Source organism: Bufo bufo, chromosome 5 (genome assembly GCF_905171765.1).
Source record: "Bufo bufo chromosome 5, aBufBuf1.1, whole genome shotgun sequence".
Classification (NCBI taxonomy): domain Eukaryota; kingdom Metazoa; phylum Chordata; class Amphibia; order Anura; family Bufonidae; genus Bufo; species Bufo bufo.
In genome coordinates, this window is record NC_053393.1 from 59,059,593 (window position 1) to 59,084,925 (window position 25,333).

The 25,333-nt window shown below is 38.8% G+C and overlaps 1 protein-coding gene across 1 annotated transcript in view; it reads right to left on the bottom strand.

Annotated features, from left to right (window-relative positions):
• The window catches only part of CSMD3 (CUB and Sushi multiple domains 3), a 1,177,406-nt gene that overhangs the window by 1,049,446 nt on the left and 102,627 nt on the right, over window positions 1–25,333 (bottom strand). Inside the window, exon 2 of the mRNA XM_040431881.1 lies at window positions 19,210–19,324. Within this exon, the coding sequence (XP_040287815.1) occupies window positions 19,210–19,324 (115 nt within the window). The remainder of the gene's footprint in view (window positions 1–19,209; window positions 19,325–25,333) is intronic.

Consider the following 25,333-nt stretch of genomic DNA (forward strand, 5'->3'; position numbering starts at 1 on the left):
TCTTCTTATGTAGGGGCTCATTTTTTGCGGGATGAGGTGACGGTTTCATTGGTACTATTTTGTGGGACATACGCATTTTTGATCACTTGGTGTTGCACCTTTTGTGATGCAAGGTGACAAAAATTGCTTGTTTTGACACAGTTTTTTTTTTTTTCTTTTTACGGTGTTCACCCGAGGGGTTAGGTCATGTGATATTTTTATAGAGCTGGTTTTTACGGATGCGGCAATACCTAATATGTATACTTTTTTTTATTTGTTTCACTTTAACACAATAATAGCATTTTTGAAACCAAAAAAATGATGTTTTAGTTTCTCCATGTTCTAAGAGCTATAGTTTTTTTATTTTTTAAGAGATTTTCTTATGTAGGGGCTCATTTTTTGCGGGATGAGGTGACGGTTTTATTGGTACTATTTTGTGGGACATACGCGTTTTTGATCACTTAGTGTTGCACCTTTTGTGATGCAAGGTGACAAAAATTGCTTGTTTTGACAGTCTTTTTTTTTTTTTTACGGTGTTCACCCGAGGGGTTAGGTCATGTGATACTTTTATAGAGCTGGTTTTTACGGACGCGGCGATACCTAATATGTCTATTTTATTTTTTCTATTTTTAATTTTTTTTTTTTATTCCTTACTTGGGAACTTTTTTTTTTTTACATGTGAAACTTTATTTTATTTTATTTTTTCAACCCTTTATTTTTTTTAATTTTTTTTACACTTTTCGTCCCCCATAAGGTCATACAAGACCTCTGGGGGACATTTGCTTCACTTTTTCTTTTTTTTTCACAGTTGATTTCTCCTGTAACTGGGGCTGACATAGTAGCCCCAGTTACAGTGGAAATGCACCCCTATAGAGGCTGTACAGCAGCAATCTAGCGCTGTACAGCCTCACAGAAGGGCTGATCGAGAGACCTCACACAGCCCCTGCACTCTCCGGTCACGGCGGTCACATGACCGCCGGGCCGGAACAGGAAGCGCACAGCGCTTCCTTCTCTGCAGACACAGCGCTCGGTGAGCGCTGTGTCTGCAGCGATCGTGAAGGCAGGGACACCTGGGAACTGTCCCTGCCTTGTCCTAGGGTTGCCCTGCTGTCACTGACAGCGGGCAACCCGATCAGCAGCTGCACGATTAGCGTGCAGCTGCTATTTCTGACAGGACGTTCTAAAACGTGCTGTCAGAAATAGACGTCCACCCATAGGACGTTTATATCCTATGGGCGGACGGGAAGTGGTTAATAAGCATTCCTTGTCATTAATTAAATACATTATTGGTAAGTGGAGCAATAAAAATAAACCTAACTTAGAGAATTGTGTTATATAAACTATGTGCATAATATCATATGTGCTATTTCTATCAAAGTGAAAATAAAAAATCATAATATGATTCATGGAAATCACTGCCATTGTCCACAAAAGGACGATTATCAATATAATAAATTTAATTTCATAGTAATGGTCCAGGTCACAGCTATAGCATATTTTCCTTTGCCACTTAAAAAGTCACCAGTGTCATAAATGGCAGATGAATGGTAGGACACCCGCAATATAAGCTATTAAACTTTTTAAAATAAATTTTAAAGCATTTTCTTATTGGTGCTTATTCAGTAAATAATATTTGTAGAACAAACCAATTGTATTGTTGCACTTATTAACTATATTCTTTTATAATTACAAAAAAAATCTATAAAGTGTTTGGCTATGTGCTATATTATATAATTCATAGAAAAACTAACAATACAAAATATAAGAGTAACAGAAATGTTTTAAATGTGTAATATATAATATATAATAATATATAATTATAATAATAATCAATACAAGTAATAAAAAATTATTACATTTCAAAAATAATATATATATACAGTACAGACCAAAAGTTTGGACACACCTTCTCATTCAAAGAGTTTTCTTTATTTTCATGACTATGAAAATTGTAGATTCACACTGAATGGCATCAAAACTATGAATTAACACATGTGGAATTATATACATAACAAACAATTGTGAAACAACTGAAAATATGTCATATTCTAGGTTCTTCAAAGTAGCCACCTTTTGCTTTGATTACTGCTTTGCACACTCTTGGCATTCTCTTGATGAGCTTCAAGAAGTAGTCCCGTGAAATGGTTTTCACTTCACAGGTGTGCCCTGTCAGGTTTAATAAGTGAGATTTCTTGCCTTATAAATGGGGTTGGGACCATCAGTTGCGTTGGTGAGAAGTCAGGTGGATACACAGCTGATAGTCCTACTGAATAGACTGTTAGAATTTGTATTATGGCAAAAAAAAAGCAGCTAAGTAAAAAAAAACGAGTGGCCATCATTACTTTAAAAAAATAAAGGTCAGTCAGTCAGCTGAAAAATTGGTAAAACTTTGAAAGTAAGGGCTATTTGACCATGAAGGAGAGTGATGGGTTGCTGCGTCAGATGACCTAGCCTCCACAGTCACCAGACCTGAACCCAATCGAGATGGTTTGGGGTGAGCTGGACCGCAGAGTGAAGGCAAAAGGGCCAACAAGTGCTAAGCATCTCTGGGAACTCCTTCAAGACTGTTGGAAGACCATTTCAGGGGACTACCTCTTGAAGCTCATCAAGAGAATGCCAAGAGTGTGCAAAGCAGTAATCAAAGCAAAAGGTGGCTACTTTGCAGAACCTAGAATATGACATATTTTTAGTTGTTTCACACTTGTTTGTTATGTATATAATTCCACATGTGTTAATTCATAGTTTTGATGCCTTCATAGTCATGAAAATAAAGAAAACTCTTTGAATGAGAAGGTGTGTCCAAACTTTTGGTCTGTACTGTATATATATATATATATATATAAAATCAAATTTAAAATTTTGTTAATTTATTAAATTCATAGACAAAAAGAATATATTTTTTTAAAGGATTTGTCTCACTTTATCAAATTGTATTTATCATGTAGACAAAGCTAATACAAACCATTTACTAATGTACTGTCATTGTCCATATTGCTTCGGTTGCTGACTTGATTTATTTTTTAATCGTATTATACACTGCTCATTTCCAGGGGTTACGATGACCCTGCAATCCAGCAACGGTGTTCATGCTTGCACACTATAGTAAAAAGTGACAACCTCTCTGGTGCCCATGACTGGGGAAGCTTTCATCGATACACATAGCCATTATTTCCCATCCCATCCACCTAGTATCTGCTCTGCAGCGGGAGTGATGGAAAAATGTCATCAAGTCAGCAAAGGAGGCAACATGGACATCACAATGCATTAATAAGTGCCTTATATTACCTTTGTCTACATGATAAATGCCATTTGCTGATTTAAAACAATCCCTTTAAGCTAAATAGGAATATATGACATTGTTATTAGGGATGAGCGAACCCGAACTGTATAGTTCGGGTTCATACCGAATTTTAAGGTGTCCGTGACACGGACCCGAAAACGAACATTTTCGTAAAAGTCCGGGTTCGGGTTCGGTGTTCGGCGCTTTCTTAGGGCTTTTTGAAAGGCTGCAAAGCAGCCAATCAACAAGGGTCATGCTACTTGGCCCAAGAGGCCATCACAGCCATGCCTACTATTGGCATGGCTGTGATTGGCCAATGCACCATGTGACCCAGCCTCTATTTAAGCTGGAGTCACGTAGCGCCGCACGTCACTCTGCTATGATCAGTATAGGGAGAGGTTGCAGCTGCGACGTTAGGGCGAGATTAGGCAGATAAACTCCTCCAAAAGACTTCATTCTGTGATCGATCTGCAGCTGTGGATCATTGAAGTGCTATTATTGACTTGATCACTTTTTTGAGGCTGCCCAGAGCGTTTTTAGATCACTTTTTTCCTGGGGTGATCGGCGGCCATTTTGTGACTTGTGGTGCGCCAGCACGAGCTATCACCAAGTGTATTTAACCATCGATAGTGTGGTTATTTTGTGCTATATCCTACATCAGCTGCAGGCTGAGCCTGTGTCACCGAAGTGCATTTAACCATCAACAGTCTGGTTATTTTTTGGCCATATATTACATCAGCTGCAGGCTGAGCCTGTGTCACCCAAGTGCATTTAACCATCAACAGTCTGATTATTTTTTGGCCATATACTACATCAGCTGCAGGCTGAGCCTGTGTCACCCAAGTGCATTTAACCATCAACAGTGTGGTTATTTTTTGGCCATATATTACATCAGGGGCAAGTTGAGCCTGTCACCCAGCGCCTAAAAAATAGACCTGACATTTCTATTCAACCAAATCTGCACAGTTTTAGCTGGTCAAGTTATTTGTAGTGAAATCTATCCCAAAAAGGATATCTTACATTGAAGGTATTGATAGTGTCATTCAGAAAAACCTAAGACACACGCTAGCGTGCTGATAGAAGTGTCATTCTGTGATTAAACCTATAACTGTCACACAGCGCAAAAAAAAACAGGTCTCACATCTCTATTCAACCAAATCTGCACAGTTTTAGCTGGTCAAGTTATTTGTAGTGACCGTAAAAGCAGACTTTTTGTTCTGGCTTGAAAAAGCATTCCCAAATTTGCCATTCTCAAAATAACTAGTTTGTGGTATTTGAGGCCTACTTGAAATCTATCCCAAAAAGAAAATCTTACATTGAAGGTATTGATAGTGTCATTCAGAAAAACCTATAACACACGCTAGCGTGCTGATAGAAGTGTCATTCTGACTCTGCTGCCAGGGTTTCCCAAGGGCATCTACCTAGCCCTTTCCCAGGGGTGGAAGAGATAGAATGCACTAACGCACAACCACTTATTTTTCCTGATGATGAGGACATGGGAATACCACCTCAGCACGTCTCTGATGATGACGAAACACAGGTGCCAACTGCTGCGTCTTTCTGCAGTGTGCAGACTGAACAGGAGGTCAGGGATCAAGACTGGGTGGAAGACGATGCAGGGGACGATGACGTCCTAGACCCCACATGGAATGAAGGTCGTGCCACTGACTTTCACAGTTCGGAGGAAGAGGCAGTGGTGAGACCGAGCCAACAGCGTAGCAAAAGAGGGAGCAGTGGGCAAAATCAGAACACCCGCCGCCAAGAGACTCCACCTGCTACTGACCGCCGCCATCTGGGACCGAGCACCCCAAATGCAGCTTCAAGGAGTTTCCTGGCATGGCACTTCTTCAAACAATGTGCTGACAACAAGACCCGAGTGGTTTGCACGCTGTGCCATCAGAGCCTGAAGCGAGGCATTAACGTTCTGAACCTTAGCACAACCTGCATGACCAGGCACCTGCATGCAAAGCATGAACTGCAGTGGAGTAAACACCTTAAAAACAAGGAAGTCACTCAGGCTCCCCCTGCTACCTCTTCTGCTGCTGCCGCCTCGGCCTCTTCTGCTGCTGCTGCCGCCGCCTCGGCCTCTTCCTCCGCCTCTGGAGGAACGTTGGCACCTGCCGCCCAGCAAACATGGGATGTACCACCAACACCACCACCTGCGTCACCAAGCATCTCAACCATGTCACACGGCAGCGTTCAGCTCTCCATCTCACAAACATTTGAGAGAAAGCGTAAATTCTCACCTAGCCACCCTCGATCCCTGGCCCTGAATGCCAGCATTTCTAAACTACTGGCCTATGAAATGCTGTCATTTAGGCTGGTGGACACACACAGCTTCAAACAGCTCATGTCACTTGCTGTCCCACAGTATGTTGTTCCCAGCCGCCACTACTTCTCCAAGAGAGCCGTGCCTTCCCTGCACAAACAAGTGTCCGATAAAATCAAGTGTGCACTGCGCAACGCCATCTGTGGCAAGGTCCACCTAACCACAGATACGTGGACCAGTAAGCACGGCCAGGGATGCTATATCTCCCTAACTGCACACTGGGTAAATGTAGTGGCGGCTGAGCCCCAGGCGGAGAGCTATTTGGCGCACGTCCTTCCGCCGCCAAGGATCGCAGGGCAACATTCTTTGCCTCCTGTCTCCTCCTCCTCCTACTCAGCTTCCTCCTCCTCTTCTTCCACCTGCTCATCCAGTCAGCCACACACCTTCACCACCAACTTCAGCACAGCACGGGGTAAACGTCAGCAGGCCGTTCTGAAACTCATATGTTTGGGGGACAGGCCCCACACCGCACAGGAGTTGTGGCGGGGTATAGAACAACAGACCGACGAGTGGTTGCTCAAGCCCGGCCTGGTGGTGTGCGATAATGGGCGAAATCTCGTTGCAGCTCTGGGACTAGCCGGTTTGACGCACATCCCTTGCCTGGCGCATGTGCTGAATTTGGTGGTGCAGAAGTTCATTCGCAACTACCCCGACATGTCAGAGCTGCTGCATAAAGTGCGGGCCGTCTGTTCGCGCTTCCGGCGTTCACACCCTGCCGCTGCTCGCCTGTCTGCGCTACAGCGTAACTTCGGCCTTCCCGCTCACCGCCTCATATGCGACGTGCCCACCAGGTGGAACTCCACCTTGCATATGCTGGACAGACTGTGCGAGCAGCAGCAGGCCATAGTGGAGTTTCAGCTGCAGCACGCACGGGTCAGTCGCACTGCGGATCAGACCCACTTCACCACCAATGACTGGGCCTCCATGCGAGACCTGTGTGCCCTGTTGCGCTGTTTCGAGTACTCCACCAACATGGCCAGTGGCGATGACGCCGTTATCAGCGTTACAATACCACTTCTATGTCTCCTTGAGAAAACACTTAGGGCGATGATGGAAGAGGAGGTGGCCCAGGAGGAAGAGGAGGAAGAGGGGTCATTTTTAGCACTTTCAGGCCAGTCTCTTCGAAGTGACTCAGAGGGAGGATTTTTGCAACACCAGAGGCCAGGTACAAATGTGACCAGACAGGGCCCACTACTGGAGGACGAGGAGGACGAGGATGAGGAGGAGGTGGAGGAGGATGAGGATGAAGCATGTTCACAGCGGGGTGGCACCCAAAGCAGCTCGGGCCCATCACTGGTGCGTGGCTGGGGGTAAAAACACAGGACGATGACGATACGCCTCCCACAGAGGACAGCTTGTCCTTACCTCTGGGCAGCCTGGCACACATGAGCGACTACATGCTGCAGTGCCTGCGCAACGACAGCAGAGTTGCCCACATTTTAACGTGTGCGGACTACTGGGTTGCCACCCTGCTGGATCCCCGGTACAAAGACAATGTGCCCACCTTACTTCCTACACTGGAGCGTGATAGGAAGATGCGCGAGTACAAGCGCACGTTGGTAGACGCGCTACTGAGAGCATTCCCAAATGTCACAGGGGAACCAGTGGAAGCCCAAGGCGAAGGCAGAGGAGGAGCAAGAGGTCGCCAACGCAGCTGTGTCACGCCCAGCTCTTCTAAGGGCAGGGTTAGCATGGCAGAGATGTGGAAAAGTTTTGTCAACACGCCACAGCTAAGTGCACCACCACCTGATACGGAACGTGTTAGCAGGAGGCAACATTTCACTAACATGGTGGAACAGTACCTGTGCACACCCCTCCACGTACTGACTGATGGTTCGGCCCCATTCAACTTCTGGGTCTCCAAATTGTCCACGTGGCCAGAGCTAGCCTTTTATGCCTTGGAGGTGCTGGCCTGCCCGGCGGCCAGCGTTTTGTCTGAACGTGTATTCAGCACGGCAGGGGGCGTCATTACAGACAAACGCAGCCGCCTGTCTACAGCCAATGTGGACAAGCTGACGTTCATAAAAATGAACCAGGCATGGATCCCACAGGACCTGTCCATCCCTTGTGCAGATTAGATATTAACTACCTTCCCTTAACATTATATTATTCTACTCCAGGGCACTTCCTCATTCAATACTATTTTTAATTTCATTTTACCATTATATTGCGGGGCAACCCAAAATTGAATGAACCTCTCCTCTGTCTGGGTGCCGGGGCCTAAATGTGTGACAGTGGCCTGTTCCAGTAGTGGGTGACGTGAAGCCTGATTCTCTGCTATGACATGAATACAGATTCTGCGCTGACATAAGGCCAGATTCTCTGTTACGGGACCTCTCTCCTCTGTCTGGGTGCCTGGGCCTAAATGTGTGACAGTGACCTGTTCCAGTGGTGGGTGACAAAAAGCCTGATTCTCTGCTATGACATGAAGACTGATTCTGCGCTGACATAAGGCCAGATTCTCTGTTACGGGACCGCTCTTCTCTGTCTGGGTGCCGGGACCTAAATGTGTGACAGTGGCCTGTTCCAGTGGTGGGTGACTTGAAGCCTGATTCTCTGCTATGACATGAAGACTGATTCTGCGCTGACATGAAGCCAGATTCTCTGCTATGGCATGAAGAGACTGATTCTCTGCTGACATGAAGCCAGATTCTTTGCTATGGCATGAAGAGACTGATTCTCTGCTGACGTGAAGCCAGATTCTCTGCTATGGGACCTCTGTCCAATTGATATTGGTTCATTTTTATTTTTTTAATTTTAATTTTAATTCATTTCCCTATCCACATTTGTTTGCTGGGGATTTACCTACATGTTGCTGCCTTTTGCAGCCCTCTAGCTCTTTCCTGGGCTGTTTTACAGCCTTTTTATTGCCCAAAAGTTCGGGTCTGCATTGACTTCAATGGGGTTTGGGTTCGGGACGAAGTTCGGTTCGGGTTCGGATCCCGAACCCCAACATTTACGGGAAGTTCGGCCGAACTTCTCGAACCCGAACATCCAGGTGTTCGCTCAACTCTAATTGTTATCAATAGATCATCGATAAAAACAATCATTAATTTTTCAAACATGCCTATTAACCTGACTAAAAAAAACTATAAAAAAATAAAAACATATAAACATCTACAATATTACAATAAAAATATGCTAATACTTTCTTTTCTATGAATGTTACATTTAAATTTAAATTTTTGACATACAGATCTAGTATGTTTACACATATGCTAAACTAGTTGTGTTAAACCAACACTGTCAATTTCTTTTCAAAGGCTTTTGTTATAGGATATCACAAGTTAAGAAATTTGAGTTAAGTTTGAGTGTTAACTCTACTAAATCTGTATTTATAATTTATTACATTTTATTTAGAATTGTGTGTAATTAAAATCCTTACTATATTAAATCTATTTTTCATGAAGCTATGGTAATTAGTATAATTAATTATAAGCAATACTGTATTAGCATCTTATTAGTTTTTCAGCAAGTTACAATACATCATGGCCACTAATAGTTAAGGAAAATTAGGAACATAGAGCCAGGACTTTGTGACAGGTATGACTCAAATCTTTAATGAAGCAAATAACAAACTGTCACACATATCTAAAAATGCTGAAGAGTCCTTAAAGGTAATAACTATGATTAAGATGTCTGTATGAAAACACCCAAGTAACTATGAAATTGTAGAAAATATCTAAACAATGGCTTTGTACAAAGCTTGCTAGATTGAACATAAAAAACTAACATTGATCAAATGGTATAAGACTGGAAAAATTATAAAATTTATATTTAAAATGAATGTATCACCACAATCTTGGACTACTTCAGTAATATATGAATAGTACTACAGATAAGGAGTCCAGGTCACTATTTGTTATTTTCCTAATGCCCCCCATTGCCCCGCTTTCAGGGCTCAGAGCTAAACTGAAATACATTGTTAGGACTGCTACACATTAGTCCTCTCCATTTTTAGCACAGCATATATATTTGGACTGTTTGTTTCAGGGTGGCTTTGAGTGCTGACAGTGGGGAACAAGGTGCAATAGGAAAAATAAATTGTGATCTGGACTCCATATCTGCAGTACTTCTTATATATTACAAACAACAATAGTACACAGGGGTATTTATGCCTTACACATTCTACTTCTCACACTAGACTATGGCTGAACTATATATAGCTTCATATAGCGTTAGAGGCTTCAAAACACCTGCCAAGCAAAGCCAAATCTTACAACTACACAAAGACAAAGGTAATATAATCTTCATTCAAAAACTCATTATAAACACAGTAAGATTCCAAACTTTTCTCGTTCTCACTACAATGTATGGTTTCACAGCTTCTCCACGCACTCCAACAGATTGGGTGTGAGTGTGGGATTCCACAAACACACAGATTTCTCTTTTACGGATATTAGATCAGACAGTGAAGGACGCTTCATATTGGTGAAAGGGAAAATGAACACACAATTATACACTTTCGTAAACATATATGCCCCGAATTCTGCACATAAACAATGGTTCTCAAAATTCTTGGAACATCTAGAAAAGTTCAGCGAGGGTATACTGGTCCTGGTGGGGGATTTTAATGTATCTCTTAACCCTAAGATAGATACTTACTTTGGTAGATCTGGTGCACCAAAAACAACACTGAACAGTATAAAAAAGTCTGTTGCACAAAAGTACGCTTATCGATGTATGGCGCACACTAAATCCCAATACGAGAGACTTTACTCACTACTCCTCCCGCCCCAATTTCACCGAGGCACAAATTGGTTCCATAATTCACTCAGACCATGCACAAATATTTATCACCTTTAAACCACCAGACTCCTCTCCTAAAGTCTTTACTTAGAGATTAAACAAGACTTTATTAGATAGAACAGATATAAAAGAAGTGCATAAATCAGTCATAAGAGGAGAATTTATTTACCTAGCCTCTCATTTAAATAAAAAAATACATCTATATGATAAGATCTCCAAATTAGAAAAGGCCCATAAAAGATCACACAACGAAAAAAGACTCAATAAGCTCATGGCTGCTAGAAATGAACTAAAAAATGTATTAAATGCATAATCCACCAAATTATACCTATCACTACAGCAAAAATTCTTTGTCCATGGGAATAAACCCACAAAATTTATGCTAGCAATTCTGCACCAGAGTAAATGGAAAGCGAGAATACACGCTATCCTTCAATCTGGACACACACTACTAAAAATATGATGACAGTATTGCAGCAGCCTTCCAGAATTTTTACTCTTACCTACGTATATAACATAAATGCAACAGACTCGGAACACACCATAGCTAACAAACTTGAATTAACCAAAGATCAGGCATCCCAGCTACTCTTACCTATCACTATAAAACAATTAACTACTATCATAAAAAAAGGGAAATCTCCTGGCCCTGACAGCTTCCCTGCTCTTTATTACACAACCTTCATAGATTCATTATCACCGTCTATGCTTAAATAATTTAATTCAGCCCTAGCTGGCTCCCCATTTCCTCCCCAAATGCTGAACGCCCATATTACACTCATTCAGAAACCTCAGAAAGATCTGACGCTATGCTCCAGTTACAGACCTATATCCCTACTTAACCTAGACCTCAAAATATACACTCAAATTCTGTCAGCTCGGATAAAACTGCTGCTTAAAGACCTGATACACCCGTATCAGACAGTATTTATATCAGGGAGGGAAGGCAAGGATAACATGTATAAGATTATAAATTCAATTCCTCTGGTGAAAAGAAGGAATGATTTGATGGTCTTATGAGTAACAGATGCCGAAAAGGCCTTTGATAGAGGCCTGGCCCTTCATTAGAAGTACTATGACCCAGAGGGGATTTCCAATTCCTTTTATCAGAGCAATATTCACGATGTATGAGAAACCGAGTACTTACATAAAAGCAAATGACACCCTGTCGTCAGCGGTAAACATCAATAATGGTACCAGACAAGGTAGCCCCCTATTCCCTATCCTCTTTATACTGACAGTAGAACCCCCATTGCAATTCATAAGACAATCATATGAGATAAGAGGCATAAAATGGAATGGGCTTGAATTTAAGCAGGCAGCCTATGATGATAATATACTGTTAATAATCACAAACACCACACAAGCTTTTCCAGCTATAGTAGAAATATTCTGCGACTTTGGTTATATATCCAATTTAAAAATTCATATTGCCAAATCCCAGGCGCTAGGCAAATCTACCACCTAAAGAAATACCATCCCTACGTGCTAACTCCCCATTTGAATAGACCACAAACTCGCTAAAATTCTTAGGGGTTAACATCCCCTCAGATACCAATAAACTATATGAACTTAATAACCTACCACTATTAAAATCTATCCCAGAGACACTCAGCTCTTGGTCACCTACTTTCATCTCATGGCTAGGTGGTCCCAGGAACATATTTAACTCACTCATAGTCCTAAAAATGACCTATCTACTACAGGTGCTACCGATTACACTACCTCGTGGCTTTTTTTTTTACTATTCCGCAAAATATGTTCATCCTACATATGGGGGCCAACAAAACCGAGGATTTCATATAAGATCCTTCTACTCCCGTTCCATAAAGGAGGAATTGGCCTACCTTCCTTAAAAATATATTACAGACCAGTCCACCTTAGTAGAATAGTAGATTGGCTCAGAAAACTAGCAGCTTATAAACACTGGGTTACATTAGATGAATGCCTAGCGACACACTCTTTGAGGAGGCTAGTCCTCTCTGATCAGTCAGAGGACTTTCAGATCCCTAAGGACACTCCTAGAAATAAGAGAGATATGCTCCAAATAGCCTTCACCCTTATTGACCATTGGAGATTGCTTAAGCAGGTCTGTGGAAGGTTTTCCCTCCTTACCTCCATTACTACGAAACTCAGAGGCCTCACCAGCAGAGTTATTAGACTCAGACCGAGCAATATTAGACACATAGGCCATTAGAGACAAGTTTCATTTATCGGCTCGGAATGATCTGCAATACGCTAATATCCGCAACTCAATCAAGACAGCTTTCTCCCATGAGAATAGACAAAATAGGCACACTTAGTTTGAAGAGTTATTGATTTACTCACAATACAATCCCCAACCTCTTTATACTTCCTAAGAGAGTGGGAAAGGGATATTGAGTTGAAATTTCCTTGTAACAGAAATCAACAACATATTAACATCACACAAACTCTCATCGAGATGCATAACTATCCAAGAAAATACTTACAAAGTTATCTAGATGGTACTTAACCCCTGTAAGACTCAAGGTGATGTATGGGTTCACCTCAAACCTCTGTTGGAGATGTCAAACTAACAGGGGCTCCTTTATACATATATGGTGGTCATGCCCTGCGATTACCAGCTTCTGGACACAGATACTCAAACAAATAAACAATATATTCAAATTAGAGTCTAATAAAATACCTCTGTGTCCTAAAATAACACTACTGAACCTAATTCAAGACACCCTCACGTATTCACAGAAGTGTCTGTTGAGGACTCATGATAGCTTCAAACTGGAGGTCTGGCGTGACCCCTACCATCGTCAGTTGGATAGACAGAGTAGATTCCCTGTCCAGACTCGAGGAACTCTCGCACTGGGAACAACGGTCCCATCATAAGTACTCATCTGTTTGGACCACCTGGTCAAATTGGAGGAATAATAACAAAGCCTGATATAGACTTTCTTATACAAGACAACTGACATGAGTACCAGCCTCCCCTCTCTACCCCAGGGTCTCAGAAAATATAGTTACCCTAACGAATCAAAGAGAAGTGGAAGAGCTGCCTCTAAACAACATCTATAGATATCCATGAGGACCTCTCTATCCATCGCCTAGACTTTATCATAATTATTTTTAGGCTACACCATTGCCCTTACCCTTTATCCCCCCTTTTCCCTATGTCTACCCCTTGTTTGAACTGTTCATACCAGTTATTCACTAGGAGCAGTCCCGAACCTCTGGGACTCATAACAGCAGAAGATACCTTCGATCAGCTCTGTTAAATAGCATATATCCCTCTATATAGTATGTATTCAATCTCTCTGCTTGTAATATGGAATTAGCTTTTTTTTTTAAGTCTTGCTCCTGTTCAAGTGCACTATTGTTTGTTTATTGCAATATGTATTCTTTCAAAACTAATAAAAAGAAAAAAAAAAAACACTTGGCTATGAAAATGAAAAGTTTAATTTCTTCCAATAAATTGTTGCTTTAGCCCCAAATATTTATTTTTCACAAGGGGTAACAGGAGAAAAAGCACCCCATAATTTGTTACCCATTTTCTCCTGAATACGGCAACACCCCATATATGGTGGTAAACTGCTGTGGGGGCTGATGGACTGGTTTATGGGTGCCATCGGTTTTAATTTTTTGAGCGATTGTCTTATGTGGGGGCTCATTTTTTGTGGGATGAGGTAACCTTTTCATTGGTACCATTTTAAGGTACATAAGACTTTTTGATCGCTTGGAATTATACATTTCGTAAGGAAAGGTTAAAAAAAAGGCTTTTTTGGCGTTGCTTTAAAAAAAATGTGATATTTAAATAATGTGATATTTTTATAAAGCAGGTTGTTACGGACGTGGCAATTCCCAATATGTCTATTATTTTTATTTTTGCTAAGTTTTACACAGTAAATCCATTTTTGAACAAAATGAAATCCAATTTTTGTGTTGCCATTTTCTGACTGACCTATTTTTTTTTTATGGCGATTGTCTTAGGTAGGAACTCATTTTTTGTGGGATAAGATGGCGGTTTGATTGGCACCATTTTGGGGTACATAAGACTTATTGATCGCTCGGTGTTACACTTTTTGTGAGGCAAGGTGACAAAAAATGGCTGTTTTGGCATAGTTTTTTAAAAACATTTTTTATAGCATTCATCTGAGGGGGCATCTCTTGTGCTATTTTTAAGAAGAGGTAGTTACGGATGCTCAGTTTTACACAGTAGATGAATTTTTGAACAGAATTAAATCTTGTTTTTGAGTTGCCATTTTCTGAGAGCCATATTTTTTATTTTTTGGATGCTTGTCCTAGGTAGGGTCTCCTTTTTTGTGGGATAGGATGACGGATTGATTGCTACCATTTTGGGCTAAATACACCTTTTTGATCGCTTAGTATTGCACTTTTTGTGAGGTAAGATGACCAAAAAATGGCTGTCGTGGCACTTTTTTTTTTTTACTGCAATCACCGCATTGCATGTTTTTGTCTTTCACTTTTTTTTTTTTTACTGTAATCACCGGGTGGATCATGTGATATTTTTATAGAGACGGTCTATACAGAAGCAGCAATACCTAATATGTATTACTTAATTATGGGAAAAGTAAGCTTTTTTTTTTACTTGAAACTTTTATTTTTTATTATACAAAACTTTATTTAAACTTTTTTTTTTTTTTTTTTTTCCCCCATAACTTTTGGGGGTCTGATCCCCTGTACAATGCATTACAATACTTCTGTATTGTAATTAATTGACTATGTGTAATAATACACACTGTAATACACTTACAGCCTTCCTACCTGGGGAGCTGGATTTCATAGGCTTATATGGAAGACAGCCCTGATGTCTCTGGAAGGCCTTGGACTGTCTTTCCTGCCATCGGGTCCCTGTCACAGCAGCGCGGGGACCCGATAGGGAAGGGTCCCTCCACAAACCCTGCACATGCCGCGGAAATTCCCAAAATGTATTTGCTTGTTGTTCAATTAATCTGTATTAGCCCAAAATATATATTTCTCTTTCTATCTCTCTCTGTGGAAAAATGCTCCCAAATCAAATCTCAAGAAAGTTTGACTTTCCTGAATCAGAATTTTTGGAAAAATTGAATTTCAATTCTAAAAAAACTATCTGCTTATTTCTAGTTGGAAGGGATTAGAGGTCCAAATTCTCAACATAGGTGTGGGTTCCAGATGTCGGACCTGAATTTTTCATACATTAATGTCCCATCCTATGAATATACCAAAAGCCTATGATGGGAACACCCAGTGAGAGAATGATAAGTAAGGTTGAAAAGTGTTTCATGGTCATGTGGACCAATAGGATATGCCAGTTAAATATTGTTGCCTGATCCTTTTAGAGTTCAAGCATTTTTTTAAATCAATAATGTCATTAAAAGTGATATTTTCTAAGCCAATTGAAATAAACCATCCTAAATTTTAATTTCATTTACATTCATTTGCTTATGTTTTGTGCCATAATTCATTCCTGGCATAGATCTGAAATGCTACACTGAACATGAGTGAATACTACAGTACTTTTTTTTTCTTCTTCTTCTTAGATATAGCTTAAATATTTAATGCTAACATAATAATACTTTTGCACCGCTCCAGAAACATACAATTTTTATTGACTGCAAAAGACTTCCCTTATGCAAATTAAGGTAAACTTTTACTAAACACAGTATATTTAATTCTGAAAGAAAGATACAATGTGCTGCCTATACAGTCATAGCAAATTAAACTCTAGAGCTCAATGACCCACAAAAAAAGACTATATTATTGGTAAAACATAATATGTTAAAACACCATGGTTACAAAGACAAAGGGCAAATAATATAGAATGCAAAAACACAAAAATAAATGAAATAATGTTAGGTAAAAGAAACATAAATACAATTTATAACTCTAAATATTATTTAAAATATTTTTACACAGCTCTATAATGTATTTTTATAGGAAATAATAATAATAATAATAATATATCACATTATATAGAAGGTGTGTATTTACTACAGATAAAAATTTTTTACAGCAATCTATACACTGACCTCATGGTTTTGATGAACAAAATGGAAACAAACAGCAAACAAGTATTCTATAACTTCAAAGTTCTTCTTAAAAATCTCCTATCTTAGGACAGAATGCGAAAAAGTGAGAGATGCTATGCTCAGAAATATTGTAGATGGTTTTCTATCATTAGCTTTAGTATTTTTATAAAAAATTATCTTAGCCCTGCTTACTCTGCCCACACACAGAGATTGGCTTCTATTTCTGTATGAGTTCATAGAGAGTGCTGTCAACCGCTCTATGTGGGCGGGGAAACAGGTTTCACTATTTCTATGAGTCCTGACAGCAGTTAAACAGCTTTTTGAACATTATTTTCCTATGCCGTTCTTAGAAAGTAGATATGACAGAACAACTTAAAAAAAATGGATTCTAAAAATGAATATTGATTCTTAGTAATACTAATGCTAACATTCTTAGTTTTTAAAATAATTAATAAAATAATAATTATATTAAGTCAACCAATCAAAAATAAAATCTGTTATTAAGATAATAATCTTTTAAAAATAAAAGTTAGATTAGTAGAAGTTCTTTAGGGCTTTAAAATTGATATTCCTTAACCTAAAAAAATAAGGGAAGGAATTTAGAAAAACTAGTATAAAGCAAAACAGGTTTAGTTGTCCATAGCAAGTAATCAGAGTCCACCTTTTATATTTCTGAGCTCCTTTGGAAAATAAAAGGGGGATCTGGTCGCTATAGGCAACAAAGCCAGTTTTCCTTTACACTAGTTCTGATAAATCTCCCCAATATGTGTAAACCCCAATTTTAGCATGAGAAATACAATTTCAGATGATTTGAGTGCAAATTAAGTTGCTATTGTAGATATCACAATGCATGCTTCCTATTTAACTAACTTCAGGTTAGCTGGTAATTAGTTAATTTTTAGCAATTTATAAGATGAGGCTGGGTTTAGATTGCTATCATGATTTTTGCTACTGCCTTCATGCTTTCTGGGCCTTGAATGCTATTCAGGATCCATTTTCAAAAGAATCACAATAAATCCTGATCAGGAATGAGCAAAACAATTCGTCATAATCAAAATTTGACCCATATATTTATTTTATTTGATTCACTAAAATTATAATTTCTTGAGATTCAGATCTGGCAAATTTTTAAGAGAGAGAAAGAGAGTGGGGAAAAGAGAAAGAGAGAGTCTTTTAGGCACTTAAATTACTTTTGATATGGGAAGAGTTGAGTCGTACCACAATGGAATTACAAGGTCCATTTGAATGAATTGGACCCAAAACAAATTTTAAGAAATTCGCTCATTTCTAATCATGATAGATCCAAAGATCCCTTTCTTATAAAAGCAACAATTACTCTGTAGACTATAGTATTTTTGACCAATTCACTTGAACATCAAAGGGTCAGATCTTATCTGAAATATGAACAGAGCCTCAATTGGTATGTTTTCAAGCTAATTACTAATAATTGGTATAAAGATGCTGTGCTTGCCAATGGGACAATATTTAGATCCACATAAACTATAATATTTAACTGTACATAATGAACTACTTTAACTATAGTCCTTACACTATTAATCAAATGATAGAATATCGTTGAATAACAAGCCACATGAAAGATGGTTTTTGAAAAGCAGTAACCAATGACTAATGAAATATATTGGTGGTTTAGTTATCCAAATTAATTTTATAATGTCATTCTGGTTTATCTTGTGTATGACGTTAATGATAAGTGTGTTGTGCCCTTAGAGTATTAGTTCCATGAAATTTTATTACTCAGTAAAATTTATATTCTAATGTCACAAAAGTGTTTTAATTGAAATATAAAAATACAAAACATATTTTAATTGTTTTAAGCACAAAAATGTAACATTTTTTTTAAAATCAACAACATACATATCAGCATTCATTATCAGCACTGTACTGATCCCTCCTTTGTTATCATATTGAAATGGATAATTTTCAGCAAGGTTCAATGCAAATGAAATGTATGTGTGTTTTTGGTTTATCTTTAAGATGTTTATGAAGCTGAAAGCCATGATTCTGGCACAAAAAGTGGCATAGGTTAGACCTACTTAGAGTTGGTCTTAATTTTTTTAGTAGACACAAATTTGGTAACTTGAGACAGATTTTTAGTGCACTGAAGCATATTATGGGGACTTTGGGGCAGATTTTTTGAGGCATATGGACGGATTTTTGGCATAAGCTAAACCAACAATTAGGTAGTATAAACTAGACAACACAGACTAAAGATTTATCATTAAGCATCAGTCACTATGATAAAGTTTGCATTTCAAGACTGCCTAATTTACTTTGTCTACACTTACATAGGATAAGTAAATCTGTACCTAGGTATGTAAAATATTATAGAGATATTCTCCCCTAGAAGCAATGTATCTATGGAAGTCTGATGGAGCATGCCACAATTTATTTTTGTCAGATTCTTATAGAAATCTGATAGATAAAACCTTGTTATGCCTCTGCATGAAATCTGAGCCATAACAATGCAAGCCATTTAACATCTTTTTAATACTAAAAGGTTGCAATAGATGTATGTAGCTATATGCATGAGCACATTTGGAGAGCTAATTTTCTCAATGAGGACAAATCTGCTAAAATTATTTTAAGAAATGTATAATATGATCATCATGAAAGAATAGATACCTCATATGAATAATATTGATGATGATCATATTAATAATACTGAACATAACAAATGTTCACCTGGACTATAGACAAAACTAAATCAGGACACAAATCATTCTGTCACTTTAATGACAAATGGGTTTTAAATAGTAAAAGTTAAGATGAATCATGAAGCACAAAATTTAAGATATGAATTTATTTTAATAAACTATAATGAATAATTCTACTTAAATAGTTGTCAAAATACCTTGATACTGAGCACTGAATCCTCTGTATCGGTGGTTACCGTCAGTAACAAAATGAAGCCTTAACCAGTGCTTATTGCTGACTACTGGTGGTGGTACATTCATCCCGGATAACCTGTGTAAAGATCAAGAAACAATCTTCATTATGCTTGGTTTACAATTATTTTTATTTTTTTTATTGAATCTCAAAAAAAATAAAAACACATGCTTCATAAAATTTTTGCAAAGGTACTCCGCTGACAAAACAGCCAAGAGCCTTTCATACATTAACCAAAATATATACATTATGATTGGAATCATGGCTATTGGTCCTAGTCTAATCATATGTCCCTGTTGTCATTGGGTAAAAATCGGGGTGTTGTTACCCAAAGAACCAGGCGATGTTGAAGTCAATTGTTTCATATAAACCTGACTTTGCACCCAGAACTTCTACAGTACACTACCATTATAATATAATCATGCAGTATACAGTTAATATATTCATAAAATTCTTAAATACTTCTCAATTAAAAAACAAACTCAGGAATGTGACTTAATCCCAGGGTCCAGACACAAAGTGTTGGAATTGGTGATGCTGTATCACGGTGTCCAGGTCAATCAAAGCCACTGGCTAACCTTTCAGTCACCACCACTAAGAGAATTTCTAATACCATTTGATATTTTTTAAACCTTTTAACTTCCATGCAATCCCAGCATGTGCCTATAATCAATAACTATGCGTTCATGATGACTGCAGTTGATGTTCTTTCTGTGAAAGCCCTTTTACTTTGGAACATAGTTATTATCATCTCCTATATCATTAAAATCTACAATTGTCAGCAAATAGGCTCTTTTAAATAGATTGACCCTTTTTCAGAGAAAACAGTATGGCTAAAGCTTTTAGCTACTGTGAGGCAGGCTGGGTTCACATCATAGTTTTGTCTTGCGTTCTTCTGATCAATCGAAGGACAGAAAACATCAACAAAAAAATGGATCCTGTATTCTAAGCATTTGTTATGCTTAGTTCTGTATATGTTGTTTCTGTTTTAGCCACTCTCATCTGAGATACGTTATTTTAAAAAGTACTACGCAAATAATTTTTTCCGTCTAAAAAATCAGATCTCAGATAGAAATTGATAAAACTGGCATAACTGAGCATAATGGATGCTGAAATACAGGGTCCATTTTTTTGTAGACATTTTCTGTTCTTCTGATGGATCAGAAGAATAAAAAATAAAATGGTAATATGAACTCGGCCTTAGTCAGAAAACTATTACAAAAGATCTCACTACGAAAACCAACTGTCAGGGCTTGGTGGTAGTTTGCCGTGACACTTTTGCCACGCATGTTGGTTGCCGGTGGCAACATGTTGCTGTTTATGCATGTGTGTGCACTTTCCCTCTAAGGCTACATGCACACGACCGTATGTGTTTTGCCGTCCGCAAATTGCGGATCCGTGAAAAAAACAGATGACGTTCCGTATGGCATCCGGTTTTTTGCGGATCTGTTTTTTTGGCGGATCCATTGTAATAATGCCTATCCTTGCCCGCAAACTAGAAAAAATAGGACATGCACTATTTTTTGCGGACATCACACGGTGTGCTGTCCGCAATTTTTGCAGACCCATTGAAATGAATGGGTCCGCATCCTATCCGCAAAAAAAATGGAATGGACACGGAAACAAAATAGGGTCGTGTGCATGAGGCCTAATGCTGATTTCCTTCCCTTCTGGTGAGCACGGGGTTAAGGTGTGTGGGTGGAGCTGGGTGTGGCCTCTTGGCTCTTATAGTCTTGGTGTTGAAAGCCTGAATTCAGATTCACTTCAGCCTTTATTGGGGCTTGATGCAATGCTCCTTTCTGGGCATTTCCAGCTGCCCTATCTTTGAGGGCCAAGTTGTGGGACATCGAGGTCTTTGCCTTGTCTACCCCTCCCCATTGTTGTTATGTGTTGTGCTACACTTATGGGTTGATGTTTGTCTAGTTGTTTGTTCCATGTGGGGTTTGTCTATGGTGTGGATGATCCCGAATGGTTGCTAGACATGTTCTGTTTGTTGTACCTCCGGAAGGGGGTCTCATGGTTCCCCTAAGGGGGAATCAAAAGTCAAGTCAGTGAGCTGTTGCTGGAGTGACGGTTTATTTGTGTGTTAATACGTACTGAGTCCGCTATGGTATTCGGATTGCAGTACGTTTGCATGGGTTCAAGTTATCCTTAGTGTGTTTTCTGTTGTGCCATCCAGAAGCTGCAGCAGGTAAGTTATCATGCATTCTGGGGTTCAGTGGTTATTCCCACCACTGGATACTTACCTGCCAATCCACTTGGCTTTTCTGTGCTACTAGGCCGGTTGAGACTCCTTTTCATCCGTGTCTCCCCTGCTCCTATGCGAGGGATAATCAGGGCAAATCAGGGTCCTAGGTTTCCTTGGTATAAGTCGTCCTACAATCGAGGTCCGCTCATACGGTGAGGAGTGAGGGGCGTGGATTAGGGACGCTTTAGGAGGTGACCTGCTCCCTCATCCTGTCATCCAGGCCTAGTGGCTTTCCTTAATTTCAGACATTAGACTCCCCAACATGACATCAACCAAGACTCAATGACACCACTGAGATGGAGAGATGTTCTATTTCTACACATAATGCATGTAGTTAACAGTTAATCTATTTAAGTTATAAATGATGATTATGACACGATAAATGTTTCTTAATCTTGAAGTAACAAATCACTGAATAAAGTGGCCTAAATTTAGACCACTTTATTCAATGATTTGTTTCTATATGTATCGAATGTGCAATTTTTTTTTTACCTTTGGTAACATTCTGGTGCACCTGGTAGCCTGTGTCACACTAGCCTGTTATAGGTGGGTGTCACAGCCTCCTCCCTCCTCCTATTGTATTTGTGATCTTACTTTGGAGGTTTGTGGAAGCTTTGCTGTGAGTCGGACCTTAGCACCTATCAGACAGCGTTCACACGCTATAGATAGGTTTAGCGGTAGGTCCCGTGCCAACTGAGATACCTTTACGGGGTGCGCGGGCTCCGATATGTTCTTGAACGGAATATATTGGCTAAAGTCTTATTTTACCATCAAGTGTGAGGGTTTAGCCTTGTATTTGCATATATTGTAGTGCACCTTTGCAGTGATTTATTTAATTTTGAAGTAACAGGATTGAAATGTGTCAGCCTATCATGTTCCGGATTATCAATATTATCTGAATTATCATGTCATAGAGCAACAAAACTTGGCAGAACAGACTCTAAACTTATTGTAAGCATATCCATAGCTATATTCTCCCATAACATGAATTAAAAGGTTGCTTTTTTCATACAATATTTTGTAATGAAATATTCTTAACATATGGTTAAGCTTATATACTGATCAATGGGGGTCTGACTACCCATCAATAGTGATAAGCGTCAGGGGCTATATTCAAATTTGCGATATTTCACAAATATTTGGGTGAATATTCATCATATATTAGTGAATTCGCAAATTCTAGATTATTTTCTTGATTGCGAAAAATTCAGCAATGTAATATTCGCATAATGCATGCGAAAAATAGGCGTGGGTCACTTTTGCTACATTTTACAAGCTGCTTAAAGAGTTTCCTGAGACTGGAGAAAATGGTTAGCATGGCAGAACTTTAAAAATGGCTTTATATGCAGTTAGAGTGCTCCAATATATTTGCAATTGCGCTAATCGGCACTAATGATGCAAATATTTTGGTGCAATATGTGAAACTTCACATTTTAGCAGGTCTGTATGTATGTATGGACAGCAGAACCTATCACACTACCTAACACACTTCACTGTAACAGCTACACTATATCAGGATATAACCTACACTGACTATCTCCCACTAACTATCTGTAATATAGATATATATATATATATATAGCAAACAAAAAACAGTAGCAGCACACCACTATATGTGCTAAGACTAAGTGAACAGGTGAATGTGTGAACAGGGTCAAATACATGACGCCATATAGTTACTGCAAAGCAGTGAAGAAGCTCTTAGCGCATATTATTGATCAAAAATATGTCGAGCCCACCTACCAGACGACAAGGTAGCTTCTTATCAGGTGGGACCTACTCTAACACAGAATGTCCAGCTCCATTGTTTCTCTGATTAAAAACACCAAGGGGTGGGTGATGGGCGGGGAGTGCTAAGTTCCAAAGAGGATGCCTAGTCCTCTATACTATATATATATATATATCCAAAAAACGGATATATATATAAGCTATCTAACTGTCTATCTAATATAATGAGTGGAAAGCACAGAGCACAGCAATGACACTGCTGTCTCTCTCAGAACTTTAAAAAACTGTAGAAAATGGCTGCTGGGGAGGTTCTTATATAGTAAGGGGTAGGCAACTTTCCAATTGGTTGCTAGGGGTGTTGCTAAGCTCAAAGACATTGCAGCCTCCTCATTGGTCCACAAGCAAGAAGGGAGGTTACTGATAAAAAAAAAGTAGAATATTCAAAATTACAAATATATATCACTATATTCAAAATATTTGCAAATTCTCAAAGTGCCGATATTGGCGATTAATATTGGCGATTTGAAAATTCGCGCCCAACACTACCCATCAAGTATTTTTCCTGCATGCAGTACTTTCTTTTCATCTAAAAAGCGGATCTCAGATGGAAATGGCTAAAACGTGTGCCAAATGTGCATAACGGATGGAGAGGATCAGAAGAATGGAAAAATAAACAAAAATGTGAACTCTCCCTAAAAATAAAATGATCATAGATGTCTCACTTCTAGGACTCAATCAGCTATAATCCATAGTAGTGTTCGACATCCCTATAGTACACAAGAAATGAAACATACTTAACACCGTGGCCATTAATACTAACAGGTTGGCTGTGGAGATCTGTGTGGAGGAGTGGGCCAAAATCCCTGTTGCAGTGTGTGCAAACCTGGTCAAGAACTACAGGAAACGTTTGACCTCTGTAATTGCAAACAAAAGGCTTCTGTACCAAATATTAACACTGATTTTCTCAGGTGTTCAAATACTTATGTTCAGCAGTGCAAGACAAATACATTCTTAAAAAAAATCATACAATGTGATTTCCTGATTTATTTATTTTTTTAATTTAGTCTCTTGCAAAACTGCAGGGTGTTCAAATGCTTCTGTTCCTCATTGTACATTCTAAGCCATCCAGAGTAAGACACATTTTTTGTATTTGCTCACCTCTCCTGCTAACATGCTAACAGATGATAACCCTGAACAGGGGAACATTTTTTTTTTTTTTTTTTTTTTTTATATCAATCTTAGGATATTAAAATTGGACAGATAAATAGATAGACATGAGGTAGATAATAAATATTAGATAGATGGATATATAGACAGACAGATATATACACGTAGATAGATAGATCGATAGATAGATAGATAGATCTGAGAAATAGTTAAGAGATATGATAAATGGAAATAAATAGATAATACAGACTGGCACTCTGTATGTGTGGGTACAAATTTAAAATATGCAATATAACGTAATCACACTATTTTAATATCCAAAAAAATGATAAAAACTCAATAAAAAATCATCATAAGGCTTTACAACCCTCTGTTATCATCAATGTGACTTTTCTGTGATTTTATTGTGATTTTTTTATTGAGTTTTTATCAATTTCTTATTGAGTTTTTATAATTTTTTTTGGATATTAAAATAGTGTGATCACGTTATATTGCATATTTTTTATTTGAACCCACACATACAGAGTGCCAGTCCGTATTATCTATTTATTTCCAATATTCTTCTCTGTACGGGTGATACAGCTATCTGGACTACAGCACCTGTTTCCTGTTCACATAGGAGTGAGCTATTCCTATCACTTCTGTCTATGATATGATAAATACCTCTAATTGTTGTTTAGTAAGTTGCATCCCATTCCAGTAAACAATGCCCCTTTCCTACTAAGTCATGTCCTTTTTACTAGCAAGACTCTGAAAGTGTTTAAGACACTTAATACATGTAGAGCAAGGCATGTGAACCAGAATTTTGGTGCACTTTCATTAGTAAATCTGTCCCAGTATGTGTAAACTTGCTTGTAAGAACTCTAGTACTAGACAGATTGAAACAATTAGAAATAGATAGATAGATAGATAGATAGATAGATAGAGGAAAAAAGCTCTTAGAA